General features: G+C 42.6%; 1 protein-coding gene across 1 annotated transcript in view; it reads right to left on the bottom strand.

Moving 5' to 3' along the window:
- CIT (citron rho-interacting serine/threonine kinase) overlaps positions 1-22,619 on the bottom strand; it is a gene marked incomplete at its 5' end in the record, with an annotated part of 168,347 nt that overhangs the window by 129,008 nt on the left and 16,720 nt on the right. The window contains 3 exons of the mRNA XM_079718132.1: positions 5,303-5,396; positions 6,291-6,433; positions 19,548-19,649. Of these exons, the coding sequence (XP_079574258.1) occupies positions 5,303-5,396; positions 6,291-6,433; positions 19,548-19,649 (339 nt within the window). The remainder of the gene's footprint in view (positions 1-5,302; positions 5,397-6,290; positions 6,434-19,547; positions 19,650-22,619) is intronic.

Below are 22,619 nucleotides of genomic sequence, written 5' to 3'. Positions count from 1 at the left end.
ACATACTTTGTTTCTTGAAATGATGCAGATGAAAAGGGTATGTTTTCTGCCCCTCACCCCCACTCCTTCCTAGGCAACCTAGTAAGCTGGCAAACTTTTGGTCTTCAAAATTGTCTTGAAGTTTTATTGAATCATGAAATTTGAAGTCTACGGATCACCTCTCTAACCTTATTCCCCAACAAAACAGAGAGGGCCTGATGTTAGTCACTTATTGGGTTGACCAGTTGTCCAATAACCCTACATCTAAAAAGGCTTCTCTCACAGAGCTACATGGTGCAAAAGAACTCTCTCCCCATTAAAGGGTGTTAATTGCCCCTGAGTGAGCTGAGAGATTTTGTAGGTATGGCCACATACCTTTAAGGCTGGGCTTTATATCAAGAAAGTCAATTTGCTTTACTTTGCTTTGCTTTGATTTGAATGGAGATTGAAAGGAAAGTCAATGTTTAGAGAAGATGCTAAGAGGTCTCCTTTCCCCAGTGATGAAGACCCAAGCTCTTCCAGCCCGAAACTTTAATCTGGTCTGTTCCTCTGCCTCAAAGACCCACTGTTATAGGAAACAAACTCATTGTCCCTACTCCCTCTCTTTTCACCGCTTCCCTCAGGCCCATCACTTTTAGGCTTTTTTCAAACCCTAAACCCAGAAAGCAGTGCGATACTGTTATTCTTGACACCAGTCAGCCATCACTTTGAGCAATAGGGCTTCCACTGCAAACACAGGCCTGGGAAAGTTAGATGGTCACGCCACCCAAGAAACCCACAGGCCTGTGCTGAGGGACTAAAGTGAGGAGAAAGGAGAAAACATCTGGTCTAAGACAGGACACCTTAAGCTTGAGGAACTGAGTGTAGCTTAGGTCAAGAGGAGGCCTTGATGTTGGGAAGCCTGAGCCAAGGCTTCTGTCTTTTACTGTGTGTGTGTTAACGAGCTCAGCACAGAACTGAGATTAAATTACAAGATTTTGGGGGGAAAAAAAATCCTGAATGCTGACAACTAGAAATAAATATCTTCTTTTTTTTAATTGGGGTATCGTTGTTTTACAATATCTTTAAAATATCAAAACAAGAGAGGGAAAACTGTAACGTCTTGGTTTGACTAGGTACTGGTAATGCCACTGTACTGTCAATTAAATGCTTACCCTTTATGCCTAATTATTTTGCAGAACCATTAATACACAATCCTCAAATATTCATCATTTCTATGTATTAGATTTTATTTTATCATCACACTAGATTGTTTGGGGATATTCAGTTCTCCTGAATATCCTTAGGAGATGGCAGCTCCCAGGGCTTGGTCACTTATTCACAACCAAAGAGTTGAAAGGAAGTTGACTGGGTCATGTTTATCAGCATGACCCAGCAAAAGGTATAAACTGTCAATGCCTCATGTTCAAACTAATGGTTAGACTTTCCAAAGAGTCGGATAACTCCGCAACTCTTTTTGCCCCATAACAGGTAAGTGATTATACACATTTATGTCCAACAATTTTGTAAATTTCCAAAATTAAAAAAAAAAAATCCCCTAGCTTGCTTTCTGTACCTCTCCTACCACAGTAATTAATATCAATTAACAGAGACTTTTAATGAAAATTAATGGCTCCTAAGTTTCCACGAGTTACTGACCTCCAAGTACATTAAATCTGTTCAACATGTAATCTGACACATCTTGATAAGGATTTTGCAAGATCTTTTCACTCTCCTCTGGTGGCAATTCACAGCCAGCTAACCTGTGTGAGATATTAAAAGTGGGACCGTGTACCAGGAGCACAGCCTGCCTGCAGTATAACCATCTGACAAGGCCCCAGTTTTACTGAACTTTAATTTTCCCTGTATTGACAGGGAAGAAAATATACCAGTTCAGGAGGAGACAACAATAAAATGACTAGGAGACAGAAGAGTCTGTCACATTTTCGAGAGACAGAGGGTTGAAAAGAAAAGAAAGGAGGGAAGGAGGGGATTAACCCAGCAGATTCTTTTACAAAATCTAGCAGATTCTTTTACAAGCAGAAAGCAGATGGAGAAGAAGGTAAGAAAACCAGTCTTCCTCCCCCCAATCCCCTTCCTGTAAAAATGCTTATACGTAAAACTGTTTCAACCTAACTTTACTCCTCTAGCTGCCCAGGGCATAAACATACACCTGCAGAAGCAGCAGGGAAAAATATTCTCGCTATGTTGTTCCTCTCGTGGGAAAGTAATAAAATCTTTTCACTCCTCCATAAATCTCAAAAAGGGCTATCTCCTATGGGTTTCCAACTGCTAAATGGTAGTGATTACCACTTAACATGCTATATAATGCTCTTTATTTATAATCTCCTTACAACTGTTTTCACAAGGGCTGAGTGAGACAGATTGGAACTGTTAGCTGTTTGCCATTCTCTGAGATTCTAATAAGGTGAAGTGGGTGACATCTCTGCTCAACACCCAAACTTCCAGGCAGTATGGTCCACCTGGAGGAACATAATGAAAATACTCCCAAGCAACATTCTGGCTAAAAAGCTTAAACATAAAGACAATGGAAGATGGGAAACTCAACAGATCTAAGATTCACAAATATCCAAAATACAATGACCATATGTGGCAGGTGGTAGGGAAAAGGATGAATGGATTTCAGGTAACATACAACAATTTCAGCAAGTGTGAACTATATTTTACATAGTATATGTTGAATACTAAAAAAAAAAACTTTTAAAACCTACTTTAGACCTATAAAACATTCTATTTAAAGGAAACACGTTTCACCCACCATCGTTGATCAAAAATACAAAAAAAAAGTATAAGTCTATTTCCATACTTGATCTAGATTGCAAGTTGTTGATCTTTTATAACAAAAGGGCCTTTGCACTTAAAGCAATGCTAAAAATTCCTTCTCATCTGCTTGTCACATTCTGGCCCTAAGAGCACAAAGTTCTGGGGAGGCTATTCTCTAAGAGGAGAGGAGCTACAACATTCTCAAGTGTGTAGGACTGAGGGCCATTATCTCCTTGACCATCGAGCGGCAAATAAACCTGAGTGCCTCCGGAGGCTCCCCACCTGAAGGGAGTGTTGCTACCGCTTGCAGAATTGGAAAGGGCAGTTTGCAGCACTGAAAAATAGAAATTTGAAATGAAGAGGAGTCCTGTCTCTCCACCAAGGGCTCTGAAGAGAGCGAGTCCAGATGCAGAGATAGGACCTTACTCTTTATTCCCATTTCTTTACCAAGCAGTGACTCTGGATCATAATGGAGTTTTCTGAGTAGGTTTTCTTATCGCAAACACACATTGCCAGCTCGAACTGATAAGCCTTCTGATGCTTCTCAGTCCACGGCAGAGGTTCTCCACCAGGGCTGATTCTGTCCCCCAGGGAACACTGGGCAATGTCTGGAGACATTTTGGTTGCCACAACTGGAGGGGAGGGTGCCACTGGCATCCAGTGGGTAGACACCAGGGATGCAGCTAAACATCCTACAATACACAGGACAGCACCCCCCTAACAAAGAATTCGCTAGACCAAAATGTCAGAGGTGCTGACTACATATCTATGCTTCATTTTATTTCTAGATGCCTGATTTTATTAAGGTCATTAATGCAAGGTATAGGTTTTTGAATCCCAGATGATAAAACTTTGCATGATTTAACTTTTTTTCTGTACTTTATTCCACTAAATTCAATACCTAAGTTTTCATGCCTGTTTCTTTTTTTTTTTTTTTTTTTAATTTTTGTCTGCATTGGGTCCTCATTGCTGTGCGTGGGCTTTTTCTAGCTGTGGCGAGCGGGGGCCACTCTTGGTTGTGGTGTGCGGGTTTCTCATTGCAGTGGCTTCTCTTGTTGTGCAGCACGGGTTCTAGGCACGCGGGCTTCAGTAGTTGTGGCTCACGGGCTCTAGAGCGCAGCTCAGTAGTTGTGGCTCGCGGGCTCTAGAGCGCAGGCTCAGTAGTTGTGGCTCACGGGCTTAGTTGCTCCGCGTCTTGCGGGATCTTCCCAGACCAGGGCTCGAACCCCTGTCCCCTGCACCGGCAGGCGGATTCTTAAACACTGTGTCACCAGGGAAGCCCTCATGCCTGTTTCTGAATTGTACATAATTTTTAAAACATAAAATTCTTTGATACTCTAATCTAATTATTAATGTAATGACCAAGTGGAATAGATTATAAGCACATAATCTGAGGGGGGGTATAAAAAACAACCAGTGCTAAGGTGGAAAAACCCTGACCTCAAACAAGGTAAGGAGCCTGTTTTTCCAAGAGCCTGAACCTGAAGGAAGTTATGTCAAGTGGGCCTCAGATCTGCAGAACAGGGAGGCCAAACCCTGGAATGCAAAGAGTTAACACAACCCGGATCCTTTTCCTCGCATCAACATAATAATACCCACCTTTCCTCCAAGGAACTTGAGGGGAAAAAAAGAAAATTTTATATATTGCCCTTCATAAGGACTAAACTCTCAGACCCAAGAGGCATTCTGAAGAGCAGCCACCCCTCATCTCTTAATTTCTGCGTTTTAACTAGAACCAGTATTTTCTAGAGGAAGAATAAAAGCCCAAGTTTCTAAGGATTTGTCCAGATCACCAAGTGATTCAGTTGGGAAGTTAGTCTTAAAATCTAAGTCAATTTTTTCTTAGACTTACCATTTTTTCCATAGTTGACCTGAAAATTTACATTTTAGTATGTACCAACTTTATCAGGTTTCTAAATTCTAATTTTCTTTTACTTTGTCATCTTTTTCCTAAAGTATTCTCACTCTTGTCCTCAATAGCTACCCTCTTGCCTTCCTATCAGCACATGGAATACAGCTTAATAATTATTAGCATGTGGAATACAGCTTAATTTTTACCAAAGGTCCAGGATTTAGAATCGACATTTTTGAGTACTTGGTTCTTAATGGTTAATGCTTGGTTCAAATTCTCTGGTGATTACTTTCAATTTCATTGCACAGGAAATAGAGGATTTGAGATAAATAAGGTTACATTTCATCAAAATATTTAAAGTGAAAAAGAAAATGTAACAGAAGACAATCTATTAACAAGCAAGGAAAAAGAAGGGAAAAACAAAATAAGCATTTTCCCATTTTTTAATCCAAACTATAAGAATGTTCCTAAAAATGTTTTGTAGGGTATTAACAGGTATTTTACATAAAAGGGTACCAGATCAAGTAAGTCTGGAAAATCGCTCTGTGTCCCCATCCCCACCCACCCTGCAGAGAAATCATTTCACACACTGACAGATGAGGGCTCCAAAAGGTCGCTCAACTTTATCCCATGTTTTCCAAACTTATGAGGACCTCAGAGCACTTTGTAGTATAAGCTCTATTAAGCTATCTTATTCTATTTTGTTACCATCTTATTTGAGTTCATCTTAGCAGCTGATCCAAAATCCACCAGCTTGATGTGTCCCATTCGGTCAATGAGGATGTTCTCGGGCTTGATGTCTCTGTAAGAAAATCAAGGCCACAAATTAGTGTTATCTCCTCCATGCCAATCATCAAGCAACTGCTCACCTAGGATCTTGCTTCAGCCAAGAATCTTAGTGTCTGTGGTTTTGCCATACAGACCTCCCTACTGATGGACATACATAATAAGCATTTTGCAAAACAAATTTAAGTAAAAGAATGAGAAAGAATAGAAGGGAGGGAGGGGAGAAAGAGAGGGAGGAAGGAGAGGGAAGCAGAGAAGGAAAGGGAACAAAATAAATGCTATTAGGTGGACTATTTCTCCTCGAGGCACACATTTTACCTCAGGAGAGCTAAGGCCACAAAAAGCTAGGGGATGTGCCCAAGGCCATGTGGCTAGTCAATAGAAAAACTGAGACACTCTTCAGGATTTTGCGGTTCCTGGTCTAACCATCATTCCATTCCCACAACATTCTCAGATGCTCGTAAAACACTAGCTGAGCGAAGATGTAAAGAAACACTTTCCAACTGAGGATGCGGGGGCACACCTTTGTCAATTACTAACGGGCAAGGTCAGAAGTACAACTACAGGGTCTTCTGTTCCTCCAGGGTATGCTGCCTCCTTGCACAAATCAAGTTCAGTTTTCCTACCACAGCACCCAGAGAACCCATGCAAGAGTTCCCGGTCTTATTAGGTGCATTGACAGATCCTACCAGCAAACATGAGAATGTTACAATTTTAGATCTATTTCACTGTTGAATGGGTAAGCTGAAACATCTGCCATTTTGGAAAATTTGCTTTCAGTCAATTATGGTGAAGATGGGCTAAAAATTGGATGAAGCATTATTCTGATGCTGAAATCATTCACTCTATTTTAGGAACTCTTAGGTGATACAGACAAATCCCCAGTCAGCTACCACAGAGCCTCACTTACCGATGTACATATCCCATCTGATGAACGCTGTGAACAGCCAAAATGAGTTCAGCTAGGTAAAACTGAATCATATTTTCATCTAATTGGTCCTCATATCTGTTCAAAAGTGACAGCAAATCCCCTCCAGGCTGATATTCCATGACCTGTATAGAATGCCAAAGTTATTAATTCTTCATACACCCAAAAAAGGGGGAATGTTCTCAATTAGATCCTCGAATACTGCCTGACATGTTATAATTACAATGTCTCCACAAAGCAATGAAGATGTATGAGACATATGGTAAGTCATATAGGACGAGGTCCCTGCCCTAAGGAAATTACACCCGTTACCCAAGAGAATCAATACAATGAAAGATGAATCCTAAATGCCATGTGCAATGTTTGCAAGGCAAGCTTGAAAAGTTAAATTAAATCCACCCACTCACCCACCCACCCAAGTAGACACCCCAGACATTCCCTGGGATTAGGTACATAGCATAGATGGAAATTCCTGGAGGGCAAGAAACCCTCTTGCATCCTTTCTGCATTTCCCTCAGCACCCAGCAGAATATAGGAGATGGGCAATAAACAGGATACAATCTCTTCCTTAAACAGTCAGTGTGGAAGGCAACCTGACCATCTCTTAAAAATTTTAAGTGTGAACATATACCCTCTGAACCAGTAATTCTGCTTCCAATGATTTATTTTACAGGAACTTACAATAGTTTGTAGATAGACAGATAAAGAGATTCACTGAAGCACTGTTTGTAACATGGGAAAAAGAAACCCTGGAAATCACCCAAATAGCCATCATTAAGAGACTGCTAAAAATGATTTATCTAAACTATGGGACAAGAGGCAGATGTTAAAAATGAATGGACTCGATCTATTCATTCTGCCATGGAAAGCCATCTATGATGATATATAGTGATGCCCTAAAGAGGATACAGTAAAACTTTTTTGTGATTAAAAAAACATATATTACATTTGTTAGTATATACATAAGGGAAAAAAACCTGGAAGAATATAAAGTACAGCCTCAGGGAAAATGTTTGATTAGCAAAAGAAAGTCTTCCACCCCAAGAAACTGAAATCCGTCCTCCGTCTGATGATAACCGGGGGTCACATTCCTGAGTCGACACGAGGCTTGGAGGCTCATCTGCCCAAGAGGCTTCAAACCCCAGCCCGGTGACTTCACCTCTCTGCCTCTCAGTTTCGTCCTCTGTAAAATGGGGATAAGACTGAGTCCCTCACAACGCTGTGCCTGGCGCCCACGAGATCCTCCACTGCCGTTCGAGTCCTTTCCTTTCCCTGAATTCACGGCACCGTCCTCTCCGCTCTGGCTGGGAGAAGATGGGACCCCTTTTGACCGTCTTTGCATCCATGTCAACCCCTCCTGTCCTTTGCTCTGATTTCCCATTTTTAAAGTGTGGCTCATAGCCACACTTTAAATGTCTTTTATTTTAAGTTGTCTCAAACCCTTTCTGGAGAGAGGCAAGATTCAAATAAAAGTCTTTAAAAAAAAAAAAACACTAAATCTCACAAACCACTGCATTCCAGAAGCCAACTCTGGGATGTGAATTCTCTTCATCCTCCTCCAAACTTCTGTTTTGCTTTCAGTCCAGAATTAGAAGAAAGTTCTAGTCAAGTAAGATATGGAGCATCTGCACACATCCCCAGAGACCCCAGGCTGGTCCAGTAAAGACTCTGCCCAGCACCAGGTCAACCCCACACCGGGGACCCTGGGAGGGGCCAATGACTTGCATGCCCTCCCCAAGGGCCCCTCGTCACCTGGCATCTTACACGTAGCAGATACTCAAGCAGATACTGGACAATTTGATCTAAGGTTCCATTTGCACTGCAACTGCTGGAAAAAAAAATGATTATGAACTAACAAGAACAGCAGCACTGAGAAGGGGTGGCAGCTGAAATGCAGACTTTATTTTCCCCAAAGTCTTGGCAGACGTAAGCTGCTCGTCCCGGTCCTCAAAGAGCCAGCAGAAGGCACCTGGCTGCCTGTAGCTCACCCACGTGTCCCAGCCTGGTTCTCCACAGGCCCTGGGTACACGGGTGAATGCTAATTTTTTACGTCTGTTTTAAATATATATTGTCATTAAAAAGGTCTTAAATATCCACACACACAAAGAAAATTCGCACATAATAACGGAAGTACTCATGCTTTTAGAACCAAAATGTCTTAAAATATAGTAAGAACAATGCATATTTATGATGACACGTTGCAGTTATAAATTTTCTAATCGGGCTCTATTAAAGATGTGAAAAAAATAGAACGGCTTGCGAGTTTAAGGCTGAGAAAGTCAAGCGTGTAGCAACTGCTGGTCACTTTTAAGAGCTCACGAACGGACCACTATTTAGCACTTAGCGGTGACTCCTGAAGATTTTATTTGTAATGACTAGTGAAAAATAGTTCAGAAAATCAAAGCCATCTCTTCGAAAGGCAAAAAGATACATATTCTCTGCTCCTATTCAGAAGATCCAAATTCCTAAGCTGAAAATCCCCGCCCAAACTAGTTTAGTCTTTTCTACTGGTCAAACAATTTTCCATTTCTTCAAAAGTGCTCATTAATAAGCAACAAAAATGACAACAGCTGCTAGGCAGCATGCTCTACAACATGAGGTCAAGAAAGATGTACTAAATGACAAACCTTCTTATCAAAGAACCTAATCAGACTTGACCCACCAACAAGATTCTAGATTACCATACTGCAAATTCCAACCGTACACCATTAGGAGAATTTAGTTTGGGCAATTACTGGGTAAATTTGGGTACCCCAAGATGTTACCCCATCCCCAAACTATCTTACCGGGGTACAGTCACTCATCCTGGGATGAATGGAGCCCAAGGGAAGATAGCTTGTGTGTGGTCAAGCCAAGCTTCATCGATCTTGCTGTTGAGGCTAAAGAAATAATAAAGAACCAGGACTTGGACACTCAGAAAACACTTTTGCACTTTCGAAAATGGTACCAAATCAAGAGGCTCCAGAAAAGGGAATCCTTCTACACTGCTGGTGGGAATGTAAGTTGGTGCAGCCACTATGGAAAACAGTAGGAAGGCTCCTCAGAAAACTGAAGATAGAGCTGCCATATGATCCAGCAATCCCACTCCTGGGCATATATCTGGACAAAACTCTAATTCAAAAAGATACATGTACCCCTATGTTCATAGCAACACTATTCACAATAGCCAAGATATGGAAACAAGCTAAATGTCTGTCGACAGATAAATGGACAAAGAAGATGTGGTATATAAATACAATGGAATCCTACTCAGCCATAAAAAAGAACGAAATAATGCCATTTGCAGCAACATGGATGAAACTAGAGATTATCATACCGAGTGAAGTAAGTCAGAAAGAGAAAGACAAATACCACATGATATCACTTATTAGTGGAATCTAAAATGTGACACAAATAAACCTTATCTATGCAACAGAAACAGAATCACAAACATAGAGAACAGACTGGTAGTTGCCGAGGGGGTGGGGGGAAGGATGGAGTGGGAGGTTGGGTGAGCAGATGTAAGCTTTTATATATAGAATGGATAAACAACAAGGTCCTACTGTATGGCACAGGGAACTACATTCAATATCTTATGATAAATCATAATGGAAAAGAATATGAAAAAAGAATATATATATATATGTATAACTGAATCACTTGGCTGTACAGCAGAAATTAACACAACATTGTAAATCAACTATACTTCATTTAAAAAAAAAAAAAAAAAAAAGAGGCTCCAAAAGCATCATCAAGTCACAAAGTTTTTCAAGTCTTCATACCGGATGACATGCTGTAAACCAAAGACCGGGGTCAGCAGAACTGATGAACAAATTAGACCAATGTCACCACCCAGGCTGTGCCAGACAGTCTATTCACAGCATTTGGATTTGCCCCCAAAAATGACTCCATGCTTGATTTTTACTATTCAGAGATGCCCAGGGAGGCAATATTCCCCCCAGAAATGTGGCTCCTAACCCAAGAAAACTGGCAAGTCCTCTAGGGCAGAGCTTCTCAAACCTGCCTGTACACCAGAATCACCTGGGGAAGCACTTTTTTTAAATGGATAAAACACATTCATCCACATAAATATGTGAGTGCCTATTATGTGCCAGGCATCATTCCAGATATCAGGAAAATAGCAGGGACTAAAATAGACAAAAATCCCTGCCTTCGTAGAACTGTAATTCTAGTAGAATGAAAAAGAATTGGAAAAAAAAAAAAAAGAATTCAGCAGTATGAAAGGGTAAAGTATGTCTCTTCCTCATCTCAACCATTCAGGGAACTTGCTAAAAACGTGGAGTCCACGGACCAACCCCAGACTTCATGGACAAGCTCCAGGGGTGGGGGTCCAGGAATCCGCATTTTTAAGGAGCTACTGGGGTGATTCTGATGCAGCCAACCCGGAACTTATTTTTTTTAATGTTTTCATTTATTAGTTTCTTTTTTTGTTTGTTTTTGGGGTTTTTTGGCCCACTCTGCATGGCATGCGGGATCTTAGTTCCCCGACCAGGGATGAAAACTGTGCCCCCTGCAGTGGAAGCTTGGAGTCCTAACCAACCTAACCACTGGACCCCCAGGGAGGTCCCCACCCAGCACTTTATTGAGACCCGATGCTGACGAGGCTGTGGAGGCATCATGGGTCCTTACTCCAACTAAATGACATGCTTCTACAGCAGAGGCGCCCCGGTATGAAGCCTGGCTTTAATACACCCCTCACTTCTGCTGCTTACATTTTTCCAGTGACTTCCTGGAGCCATTCTGCGTATCAAGACAAGATCACTGGCAATAAAGGGCTGGAACATAACCAGTCCATGAGCACTGAAGCTACGATCCTGCATCCTTGCAAGGACGGGAGATGTCCCTGCAGGCCACCCCAAGAGTGATCACCAAGGCATGGTAATCAGAGACCAGGGAGATGAAAAGACGGAAAACAGCCCTACAGTGAAACAGCCCTGAACAATGTGACAACCCTGCAGATGGCAGAGAAAGCACAGCAGCTGACAGACCAGCCTGGCGTGGAGCTATAATGGACTTGCTCTTTTAAAGCAAAGACGGTTCGGCCAACAGAGACAGACCCTTCTGATGGCAGCAGCGGCAGATGCTAATTAAAGGGCAAATCTTACATGTGCTCGGTTTGGAAGAAGCAGCAGCTTCTCTGCTGGTGTTTGCATCTACACCCCGAGTGCTGGGATGGCAATTCCCACCAGTTGTGTTGTGTCTGGAACAAAGGATAAACGTGTGTATTTGTTGTGTGCGCGTGCATGAACATACACACGCATGCTTGCATGTATGTGTGTGCATATCGGGGTAGATATGCAATAGCTCTTTAGCATTCTATCCCAATTTGCATACTGGTGTCATCAGAGGCATACCGTGCTGGCCACATCTTAGAAACGTGTCCTTGAAATGCCTGCACTACAATCAGCATGACTGAAAGTGCCATGAAAATGTAAGGATGCTACTGGCATCATTACCCGCCCTGCCCAGTGTTCCTGATCTTTGGCACGGGGGAGGAGGGAATGGATACTCCAAGCAGAGTGGCCCCTGGCACAAACCCTAAATTATTCTCTTTGAAGGGCAAGGTGACCAAGAGAAAAAGAGAGAACGCCCTTTATTTCAGAAAATACGCATCCCAGCCTGAGTCATCCTTCTATTCAAAAAATTCCTCATTGAGCATCAAATCATCCAGAGTCTTGGCAAGAAATAGCCACTCAAACTAGGTAACTGAGGGGCTTCCCTGGTGGCGCAGTGGTTGAGAGTCTGCCTGCCGATGCAGGGGACACGGGTTCGTGCCCGGGTCTGGGAGGATCCCACACGCTGTGGAGCGGCTGGGCCCGTGAGCCATGGCCACTGAGCCTGCGCGTCCGGAGCCTGTGCTTCGCAACGGGAGAGGCCACAACAGTGAGAGGCCCGCATACCACAAAAACAAAAACAAACAAACAAAAAAAACTAGGTAACTGAGGACATTAATTGAGGAAAAGGCTATTAGTAAAGGTGTGGGTGAGGTTAAAGGAAATGAACATGGGATGCTGAGGCACCCCGGGACTAGTAACAGCAGGGGAGTAGGTACCATTCGTTGGCCTGAGAGGGCAAGGAAAGGGGTCTCAGGTGTGTACACTATTACTGAAGAAACAGAAGCAAGAAGCAGTAACCAGAAACTAGCTACGGCTACAGGACAATGGTTCGCCAAGTGGGGTCTCCAGACCAGCAACAGCAGCCTCACCTGGGAACTGGTCAGAAATGCAAATTCCTGGGCCCCACCTCCACCCCCACTGGATCAGCAACTCTGAAGGTGGGCCAGGCAAACCGGGACACCGTAGGAAAACTGTAGCCCCAAAAACAGTGGGACTCTAAATGCACTCACTGGAGGGGGACTTCCCTGGTGGTACCGTGGGTAAGACACCACACTCCCAATGCAGTGGGCCCAGGTTCGATCCCTGGTCAGGGAAATAGATCCTGAATGCATGCCGCAACTAAGAGTCTGCATGCCACAACTAAGAAGCCCACACGCCACAACGAAGATCCCGCGTGCCGTAACTAAGACTGGCGCAGCCAAAATACATAAATAAATATTTTAAACAAATAAATAAATAAATGCACTCACTTGAAATATGCCTCAAAAGACCAACACAAAAAACAACTACTTCAAAGGCACTGATAATTCAAAGAACCTCCTAAGCCAATAACACACTCAGCAACTGAATTGGAGTCAATAAGACGTATTAATATTTCATTTCACCAATAAGAAAATTGAAGCCGGAAAGGTCAATGACTCCAGAGAGACCAAGCAAGGTACAGGAATAAAACAAGAACCTATATTCTAAGTAACAGCTTCCTTCTGATGGGCAGCTGGCTTGTGAAGCAGCCAACACTGGTGAGTTTTGAGACATGCCTGAAAACTGCATCATCTTACCCAAGAGATCAAAACAGCACGTCTCGCTGTCACAATGATCATAAGCTGCTCTATTTCACTAAAACAAAAAACAATGAAGTTATATTTGTTAACTCTCTCCCACCCTCAACGACAGCAGAGACTGGTGATCACACAGGCCGTGGGGACACTGCCTAGAAAAAGTCCACCTCCAAATGAATCCTACATAGGAAGGGAAGTGTCCATGAAATTGCATGACTGTGGTTGAAAGCAAGACAGGAAATAGAACCACAGTTGTGTTAGAAACGGTTTTAGATGTGTCAGTATAAAGGTAATAAGGAAGACCACCAGAGGTGGAGCTGGGGGCCTGGCGTCTAACCCCAACTGTTATCTACAAAAGTAGCTGTTTTAACCTCTGTGCCAGGCTCTACATTATCCCCCAAATATATTCTTCCCTTCTCCCACAGTAATAAGAATGTTAGCTGGATACAGGCCATGCAGCGAGACAGTACAGACATGTACACGTGTGACGAAGTTCTGGTCAACAAGATGTGAGAGGAAGTGATGTGTCCCACTTCCACAACATCCTGTGCGGAAGGAATTTGCTTGCTCTGCCTTTCTGCTCTTTTCCCCTTCCAGTCACGTGCAACACAGACATGAAATGGCCCAACTTCAAGCATGTCAAAAAGGACAACATCCTAAAGCACAGGAAGCCACAGGAGGGAATCATCACATATAACAGGGCTGCCCCACCCTGCTGGGGGTCTCTCTGTTACATGACCTTAGGCTATACCTTAACTAATACACCCATGTGTGCAACTGGGGGAAAAGACTTTGGGAGTGAACAGAGGGAAGCTGATGTAAGGTCCCAGAGGGAAAGTAGACTCGTGAGGCAGTAACAGGCTCAGAGCGTGGGCAGACTGAAAAGACCCACAGGATGAAAAATATCAGCACAAAGCCAGGAAGCTTTATGAATCTCACAAAGAATTTAGCTACAACAATACTACAAGTGGTGAGTTGCAGAACAATGTTTTCTTTGTAGAGATCAGCTCCTTCATGGAAGGACCCTGGGGAAGGCATCTGTTAAACAGAATTGAACAGATTTCATCATGAACCAGATCAACAAAGTACTACTTCCGTGGGCCACCTGCTAGAATACACGACTCGCCTTGTTATATGGAACCAGACGTTGACGGACTTTGCTATGATTTTCTGTAGCAAAAACTGGAAAGCCACACTCATTGGTATGCAACTACGAATGGGCAATTTTTAACCATCAAAAAACTCAAAAGGATCCTGGGCTTCCCTGGTGGCGCAGTGGTTGAGAGTCCACCTGCCGATGCAGGGGACATGGGTTCGTGCCCCGGTCCGGGAAGATCCCACATGCCACGGAGCGGCTGAGCCCGTGAGCCATGGCCGCTGGGCCTGCGCGTCCGGAGCCTGTGCTCCGCGACAGGAGAGGCTGCAGCAGTGAGAGGCCCGCATACCACAAAAAAAAAAAAAAAAAAAATCTCACTGGGTCTGCCTTCAATTACATACTTGGAGAGCAAAACTCACACTATTAACGTAATACAATTTCCATAATACCTTGAGTACATTTGTATGTAAATCAAATTTCTATGAAATTAATCACACATTCATCCAATAAATACGTCTTAAGCAATAACCTGGGGAAGCTCTACTGGAAGCAAGGAAGAAATCATCGCTCTCCTGGTGGAGGGAGTAGCCTGGTGGAGGCAACCGCCCCCCATTCACAAAGAGGAAGTACAGCAGAAGGGAGCCCCTCCCACGGCAGAAGATCCGGGAAGGGTTTCTGGAGAAAGTCACATGTGTCCCAAGCCCAGAAGGAGAAATGAGAGTTAGTCAGGTAAACGTGGAAAGAGGGGAGAGTGCGGAGAAAGGTCAGAGGCAAGTTCAAAGAACCAAAGGAAGCTCAGGGTGAATGTAAAGTGAAAGGAGAGAGATGTGAGCATTGAGGCTGGACGCATCTGAGGAAAAGGCCTTGTAAACCACACGGAAGAGTCTGGACTTCATCCAGGGGGCAGCAGGGAGTCTTGAAGGGTTTTAACAGCGCGATGGCTTGGCTGCAGTGTGGAGAAGACCTGGGGGAAGAGCAAGACAGATGGCAGGGAGAACACTTAGGAGGTTGTTGCAGGAATGCGGGCAAAGGAAGATAGCGGCCTGGACTCCCACAGTAAAAACAGCACTGGAGACAAGAGATTGCATCAAGAAATACACAGGAAATGGAATCCTATTTTTTTCATTGATTTTTTAAAATTTTATTTATTTTTAACTCAAGTATAGTTGATTTACAGTGATTCAGGTATACAATGGGGTGATTCAGTTCATATATATATATATATGTTCTTTTTCCTATTCTTTTCCATTATAGGTTATTACAAGATATTGAATAGAGTTCCCTGTGCTATACAGTAAATCTTTGGTGTTTATCTATTTTATACATAGTCATGTGCATCTGTTAATCCTAAATTCCCAATTTATCCCTCCTCCCCTTTCCCCTTTGGTAACCATAACTTTGTTTTCTAAGTTCATGAGTCTATTTCTGTTTTGTAAATAAGTTCATTTGTACCATTCTTTTAGATTCCACATATAAGCGATATCATATGGTATTTGTCTTTCTCTGTCTGACTTACTGCACTTAGTGTGACAATCTCTAGGTCCATCCATGTTGCTGCAAGTGGAATTATTTCATTCTTTTTTATGGCTGAGTAATATTCCATTGTACATATGTACTCCATCTTCTTTATCCATACCTCTGTCAGTGGACATTTAGGTTGCTTCCATGTCCTGGTTATTGTAAATAGTGCTGCTATGTAATTGATTTTAAATGTATCTTTGGGGACTTCCCTGGTGGTGCAGTGGTTAAGAATCCACCTGCCAATGCAGGGGACAAGGGTTCTATCCCTAGTCCGGGAAGATCCCACATACCGCGGAGCAACTAAGCTCATACGCCACAACTACTGAGCCTACACCCTAGAGCCCACGAGCCACTACTGAGCCTGTGTACCACAACTACTGAGCCCACGTGCTGCAACTATTGAAGCCCGCGTGCCTAGAGCCCGTGCTCCACAACAAGAGAAGACACTGCAACGAGAAGCCCGAGCACCACAACGAAGAGCAGCCCCCGCTCACTGCAACTAGAGAAAGCCCACACGCAGTAACAAAGACCCAACGCAGCCAAAAATAAAATAAATCATATTAAAAATAAAGAAAGAAAGAATATATCTTCAATTAAACAACAACTGCATTACAAATTAATGTTTAACTGCCAGGGGAGTTTACTACGATTTGTATGTTTCCCCAAACCTCAAAGGTTTAACGATCTAAAGGCACAGTGGAATTTCAGTACGTTATAACACAAATACAGATGTACAGTGCCCTTATCTTGCCACAGGCAGAATGTGTCTCCAGATTCAGAAATGTTCAGATTTTAGGACAGCACAATGTTGCATATGCTTTGTATTATGCAACACCCTCAGGTAGGGCCTGGGATATCACCCTGTAATCAAACATATTCATAACCTGCAGCAAAATGGATGAACAGTCACCCTAAAGGGAATGAATAAGAGTTCGGGTCAGGTTTTGCTACAGAGCTCAAGTCAGGTCTTGCTGCCAGATAAGTAATAAAATAACTTGAGGTTTTCCAGAGTACTGGGTATTTCAGAATTGCAGACAAGAGATGGTGGATCTATCATCATACCTTAATTCCTATGCTAAGTTTGGATTTTTCATATGAAAACGGTACCCTTAGCAAGCATTTTACTCCAAAGTACTGGAAAAGAGAATGCAGACAAGGAAATAATTACAAGACCCCATTGGTAATACCCAATTGAGCTACTTAAGAAGGGTATAAAAACCTCCTTGCAGCCAGGTATCAAGGTGCTGAGGCAACCAGAATGCGAGAAAACACTCGTTTTGAGAACAGTCCCATTTCCCAAGATGGTGGGTGGAAAAACTGAGAAGACCATCCTAAGCTAAGGATGCCAATGCCAGTGTCAAGATCCAGAGGGAAGCCCCACAGCTCAAAGACCCAAAACAGGAAGCCCCCTGCAGATGGAAGCCTGTCCTAGCAGAGGAATGGCAGATATTCCCAATCTACAAGGTATTCCAGAAAAGTTATATCCAAGCAGAAGTCCACAGTAGTCAAATCCACAATTAAGAAAAAGAAAGAGACAGTTCTTACCACTGTGACAAGGCCAATTGGTATGGATAAAAAGGGTGACACTGAAGAGTTTAAAATTCTCAAAATGCCCAAATATCACCCTCCCAGAGATATGCTTTGAAAACTGTTGAGCAGTGGGGGAAAAAACCCAACTATAACAACATGAAAAAAACTACGAGTGTTGCTCCTAGGGCCCCGCTGATCATCCTCACTGGCCACCCCAGAGACAAGCAGAGGGTGGTTTCCCTGCAGTAACTGAGCAGGAGCTTGCCACTTGGGACTGGACCACTAGCCCTCACTCATCTGAGTTCCTTTACGTAGGACACTCAGAATCTGCCATCACCTCTACCAAAACTGACCATAATGGTGTGAAAGTCCCAAAGCATCTCAACACTGCTACTTTTATGAAGAAGAAGCTGCATGAGATTGGACAGCAAAAAGGTTGAGCTCTTTGACTCAGAGGAAGAGAACGATAAGATTTCAGAGCAGAGCAAAAGGCAGACCAGAAAACTGTGGAGTCTCAACTTCTGCCAAAAATCAGAGCCCTCCCTAGCTTCAGGATGGCCTGTGTGCTGTGTGGCCTCAAAAACTAACATTATGCTCACACGCTGGTGTTCTATATAATTTGCAGGACTCTAGTTAAAATGTCCAAAACAACAACAACAAACAAAGAGCCTGCTGTGTCAAGGTAACTGCTTTTCTGAAGGCTAATGAATAAATCTGTTAATACACCCAAATACAAGGCATTCCGCAAGACACAGAGAGCACAAGACTAATATTATGTATACAGCAAATGTCCTGGAACACCAGTGAGCCTAGAAACACACCAAGGTCATTAGTAAAGGAAAGGGTTCCAAGCCCCAGGTGTCAAGGAAGGAAAGCTTCCAAGACAATATTCAAGGAAAGGAAGTTTCAGGACACAGAGACCACAGGTGTGTTGTTGATTCTGAAGGAGCACTTGGTCAGCGCAAGGCCGGTCTCCCAGTGCATCTGTGTGAGAATGTCCTTGCTCAGAAGGCTGGGTAGGGCCAGGGACCAAGGCAAATAAACTGTTTATTCCAGGTCAGAAATAAAGGTGGTAAAGTCCCCCCAAAATGCCCAGTGGAGGTTGAAGACAAATAGGAATCCGTCTCTCTCTTACCCTTTTCTCTGACGTGAGCTTTACAAAAGTTTATCTCCATTCAATGTAATAGGATAGTCTTGTTTTAAGGGCTGAATCAAGAACAAAAATTGTTTTTAGGATACCTTTTTTTTTTTTTTTTTTTTTTTGCCGTACGCGGGCCTCTCACTGTTGTGGTCTCTCCCGTTGCGGAGCACAGGCTCCAGACGCGCAGGCTCAGCGGCCATGGCTCACGGGACCAGCCGCTCCGCGGCATGTGGGATCTTCCTGGACCAGGGCACGAACCCATGTCCCCTGCATCAGCAGGCGGACTCTCAACCGCTGTGCCACCAGGGAAGCCCTAGGATACCTTTTTAATTTTAGGAATCTAAACCCCCAAGAACCTAAACAAGGCCCCAAAATGAATGTTAACATTCTGTAAGCTATGCTACATGCACATCAGGAAAAACCATGGCATTGTTTGAAAGAATGAGGCAGATCTGCATGTAGTGACATGGAAAGATGTCAGGGACAAATTGTTCAATGCAAAAGGCAAGCTGAAGAGCAAAGTAGATAGTAATATACCATTTTTGTAAAACAAACTATATACATGTGTTACACGCATAGACATAGAAATATTTTTCCACAAGGCATGGTTAAGGGCCAGAAAGAACATACATAACCATTAACATTTGTTTCCTTGGGGAAAGGGATTAGAAAGAAAGGTAGAGCATGTTCCCTTCTATTTCATACATTTCTGCAGCATTTTCATTTTCTTATAATAACTATGCAGTATCTCAATTTTTAAAATTTAAAGCAAGATTCTGTTAAAGGAAATAGCAGAGTATTCCCAAATAAATGACTTCTCCTTATTGCTCTTTGAGCCACAGCTACAATATCCAGCAGTAAATGAGGCTCTTTCTAAATGGGTTAGTTCTTCATATTTAAGACAAGAAGAACAGGAAGACACCTGAAAGTCAGGAAAGCATGAGAAAGAATGAGAGGTGTTGTGGGCCATGTGGGCAAGAACCACACTGAATTCCACAGCTGTACTATCTGATTATCACAACACCAGACTAATTCTAGAGAGATGGAAAGACTCACCAGATAAAGATTATTTTTGTCCTGAAAGGCATACTGTAATGGGGGGATCCAAGGGCTGGTGCTCTGAGATAATATGTTCTGTTCTTCCTCAAAATATGAAACCTAGGGGGAAAAGAAACTGTTAGACAATTATAAAGAACTCAGTGTGATGGGGAAAATGCCCTTTGCTTAAACTGATAATTCTAGTTTTGTTTTTCCTAAAAAAGCCATCACTTAGCCCAACATTCCACACATCTCATTCTTCTGCCTACTTTGCTCACCATTTCTGCCAGATCCATGTGTGTCCAATTATTTACTTAACGTCTTTCTTTAAAGTCAGCTCACTACTTTTAAATCTAAATCTCTTTCTCTTTACCTTCCCTTCCTGAGTAATTCAGTCCTAAAGCCATCAGATGGAGAAGAACCACCAGGTAAGCATCCATGACAGGTAGCAGGGAGAGCCACGGTGGCCCAGAACAGGGCGACTGGTCCAAGCAGGGTGAGGAAGGTCATCACATGTAGGGGTGGCCTAGAGCATCTGAACCTACCAAGGGGAGGGGGCAGCAGCAAACACAGTAGATTGGATGGACACAGGTGCATAAAATAAGTAAAAAATATTAAGGGTGATATCAGAGGAGAGAGTTACAAACATGCAAAATGTGAAAATTACAATGAACCTTGTGAAGCTGGATTGGACTTGGAAGTGTCGATGTGAACACATGGTTTTCAACAAATAGAGATAGATACAGAAATAAACAGAGATGTAAATGTGTGTGTGTGTGTGTGTGTGTGTGTCTGTGTGTGTGAAGGTAGGTATACTGCATACATGTACATGTATTCCCTGGCTTTGTCCACTGAAAGGCATCTGGGAGCAATGACATCCCAATAGCAATCAGAACACCTAGTGCCCAGATCGTGGCCTCTAAATACCATTTTCCACTTAAAAACAAAAACAAAACAGAGGTCCTTGGAGAAATGACTGATTGCAGGTCTGGGGCAGGTAAAGTAAAAGTGTAAGAGCCTGAACATCTTGCTGTATCAGAAAGCAACACAGAACTCAAAGATGGGGAATATGTCAAAAGGACACAAAAGCCAACCTGAAGAGATTCTTTTTTTTAATTTAATTTAATTTATTTTTTATACAGCAGGTTCTTATTAGTTATCTATTTTATACATATTCGTGTATACATGTCAATCCCAATCTCCCAATTCATTCCACCCCACCCCCACTTTCCCCCTGTGGTGTCCATACATTTGTTCTCTACATCTGTGTCTCTATTTCTGCCTTGCAAACCGGTTCATCAGAGCCATTTTTCTAGATTCCACATATATGCGCTAATATACGATATTTGTTTTTCTCTTTCTGACTTACTTCACTCTGTATGACAGTCTCTAGGTCCATCCAAGTCTCTACAAATGACCCAATTTTGTTCCTTTTTATGGCTGAGTAATACTCCATTGTATGTATGTACCACATATTCTTTATCCATTAGTCTGTCGATGGGCATTTAGGTTGTTTCCATGACCTGGCTATTGTAAATAGTGCTGCAATGAACATTGGGGTGCATGTGTCTTTTTGAATTATGGTTTTCTCTGGGTATATGCCCAGGAGTGGGATTGCTGGATCATATGGTAATTTTATTTTTAGTTTTTTAAGGAACCTCCATACTGTTCTCCATGGTGGCTGTATAAATTTACATTCCCACCAACAGTGCAAGAGGGTTCCCTTTTCTCTCACTGGCCAACTTGGGGACAATTTGAGTATAAAAATATATTATGACAGGAATGGATTGTAACTCACTGGCAGGAAAATGCAAAGTCCATACAGATATAAATAAATTAATGGATTGAAAGTTTTATGAGAAATAGGTATTTCCATAGTTTGAAAGTATCTCCTTCCAAAATATACCTATGTAATTACAAAGGGGAAAGGAGTTAACTCCACAATGGAGAAGTGTGGCAGATACCAAAGTGACATCCTCAGGAATGTGACAAACTGAAAGTGAGACTCACCTGTTGGGATGCAATGAGAGGAAAAGAGCATCCTGTCTGTGATAATCCTGCCTGAACCTGAATCTCAGCATGAGCAACATCAGACAAATCTAAACTTTACAAAATAACTGGCCTATAATCTTCAGAGTCGCCAAGGTCATGAGAGTCCGGGAGAAATTAAGGGACTGTTCCAGATTGAAAAGACTAGAGGGACAGCACAACTAAATGCCCCGTGTGATCCTGAAGTGAATCCTTTTGTTCTAAAAGACCATGGAACAAACTGGTGAACCCTGAGTGGGGCCTGAGGATTAGATGGTGGTAATTTTATCACGGTTGATTTCCTGATTTTGATGGTTGTGCTGTCATTCATGGGAAAACCTCCTTATTATAGGAAATGTACTCTGAAGTACCTGGAGATAATGGGGCATCAGGTTGGCGAGTGATTTTCAAATGGTTCAGGAAAAGGAAGTTGTTGATACTATATGTGATAGTTTTGTGTGTCAACGTGGCTAGGCTCTAGCACCCAGTCATTCAAGCCAACACTAATCTAGGTGTTGCCGTGAGGCTGTTGTGTAGGCGGTAGTTAATTTAGTAAAGGAGGTTATCCTTGATAATTTGCGTGTGCCTCATCCAATCAGTTGAAAGGTCTTAAGAACAAAACTGAGGCTTCCCTGAGAAAGAAGAAATTCTGCCTCAAGACTGCATCACCAGCTTCTGCCCGAGAGTTTCCAGCCTATTGACCTGCCCTACAGATTTCAGCCTTCCTAACGCCCACAGTCAGGTAAGTCATACACATATGCGTATGTATGTGTAGTCAATGTGTACATGTATGTACAGTCAATGTGTATAGATAGCATGTATCTCACATATATACTATAGAACCTTGACTGACACACTATACTTGCGACTTTTCTGTAAATTTGTGACTGTTTCCAAGTAACTTAATTTTAAATACACCTTCTTCCATTTCGTTCTAACAGTAACATCTGTGAAAGTGCCAGGTTTTGATATGCCAGTTAATATTAAACTATTAAATGTTTTAGAATAGTTCTGTCCGTGTACTGCCCAAAATCATCATGCACACCACCAGTTTAACCTCTA

This window comes from Hyperoodon ampullatus (genome assembly GCF_949752795.1).
Source record: "Hyperoodon ampullatus genome assembly, chromosome: 13".
Classification (NCBI taxonomy): domain Eukaryota; kingdom Metazoa; phylum Chordata; class Mammalia; order Artiodactyla; family Ziphiidae; genus Hyperoodon; species Hyperoodon ampullatus.
Note: the sequence above shows the minus strand (reverse complement) of the source record. Positions and strands in the feature narration are given on the sequence as shown.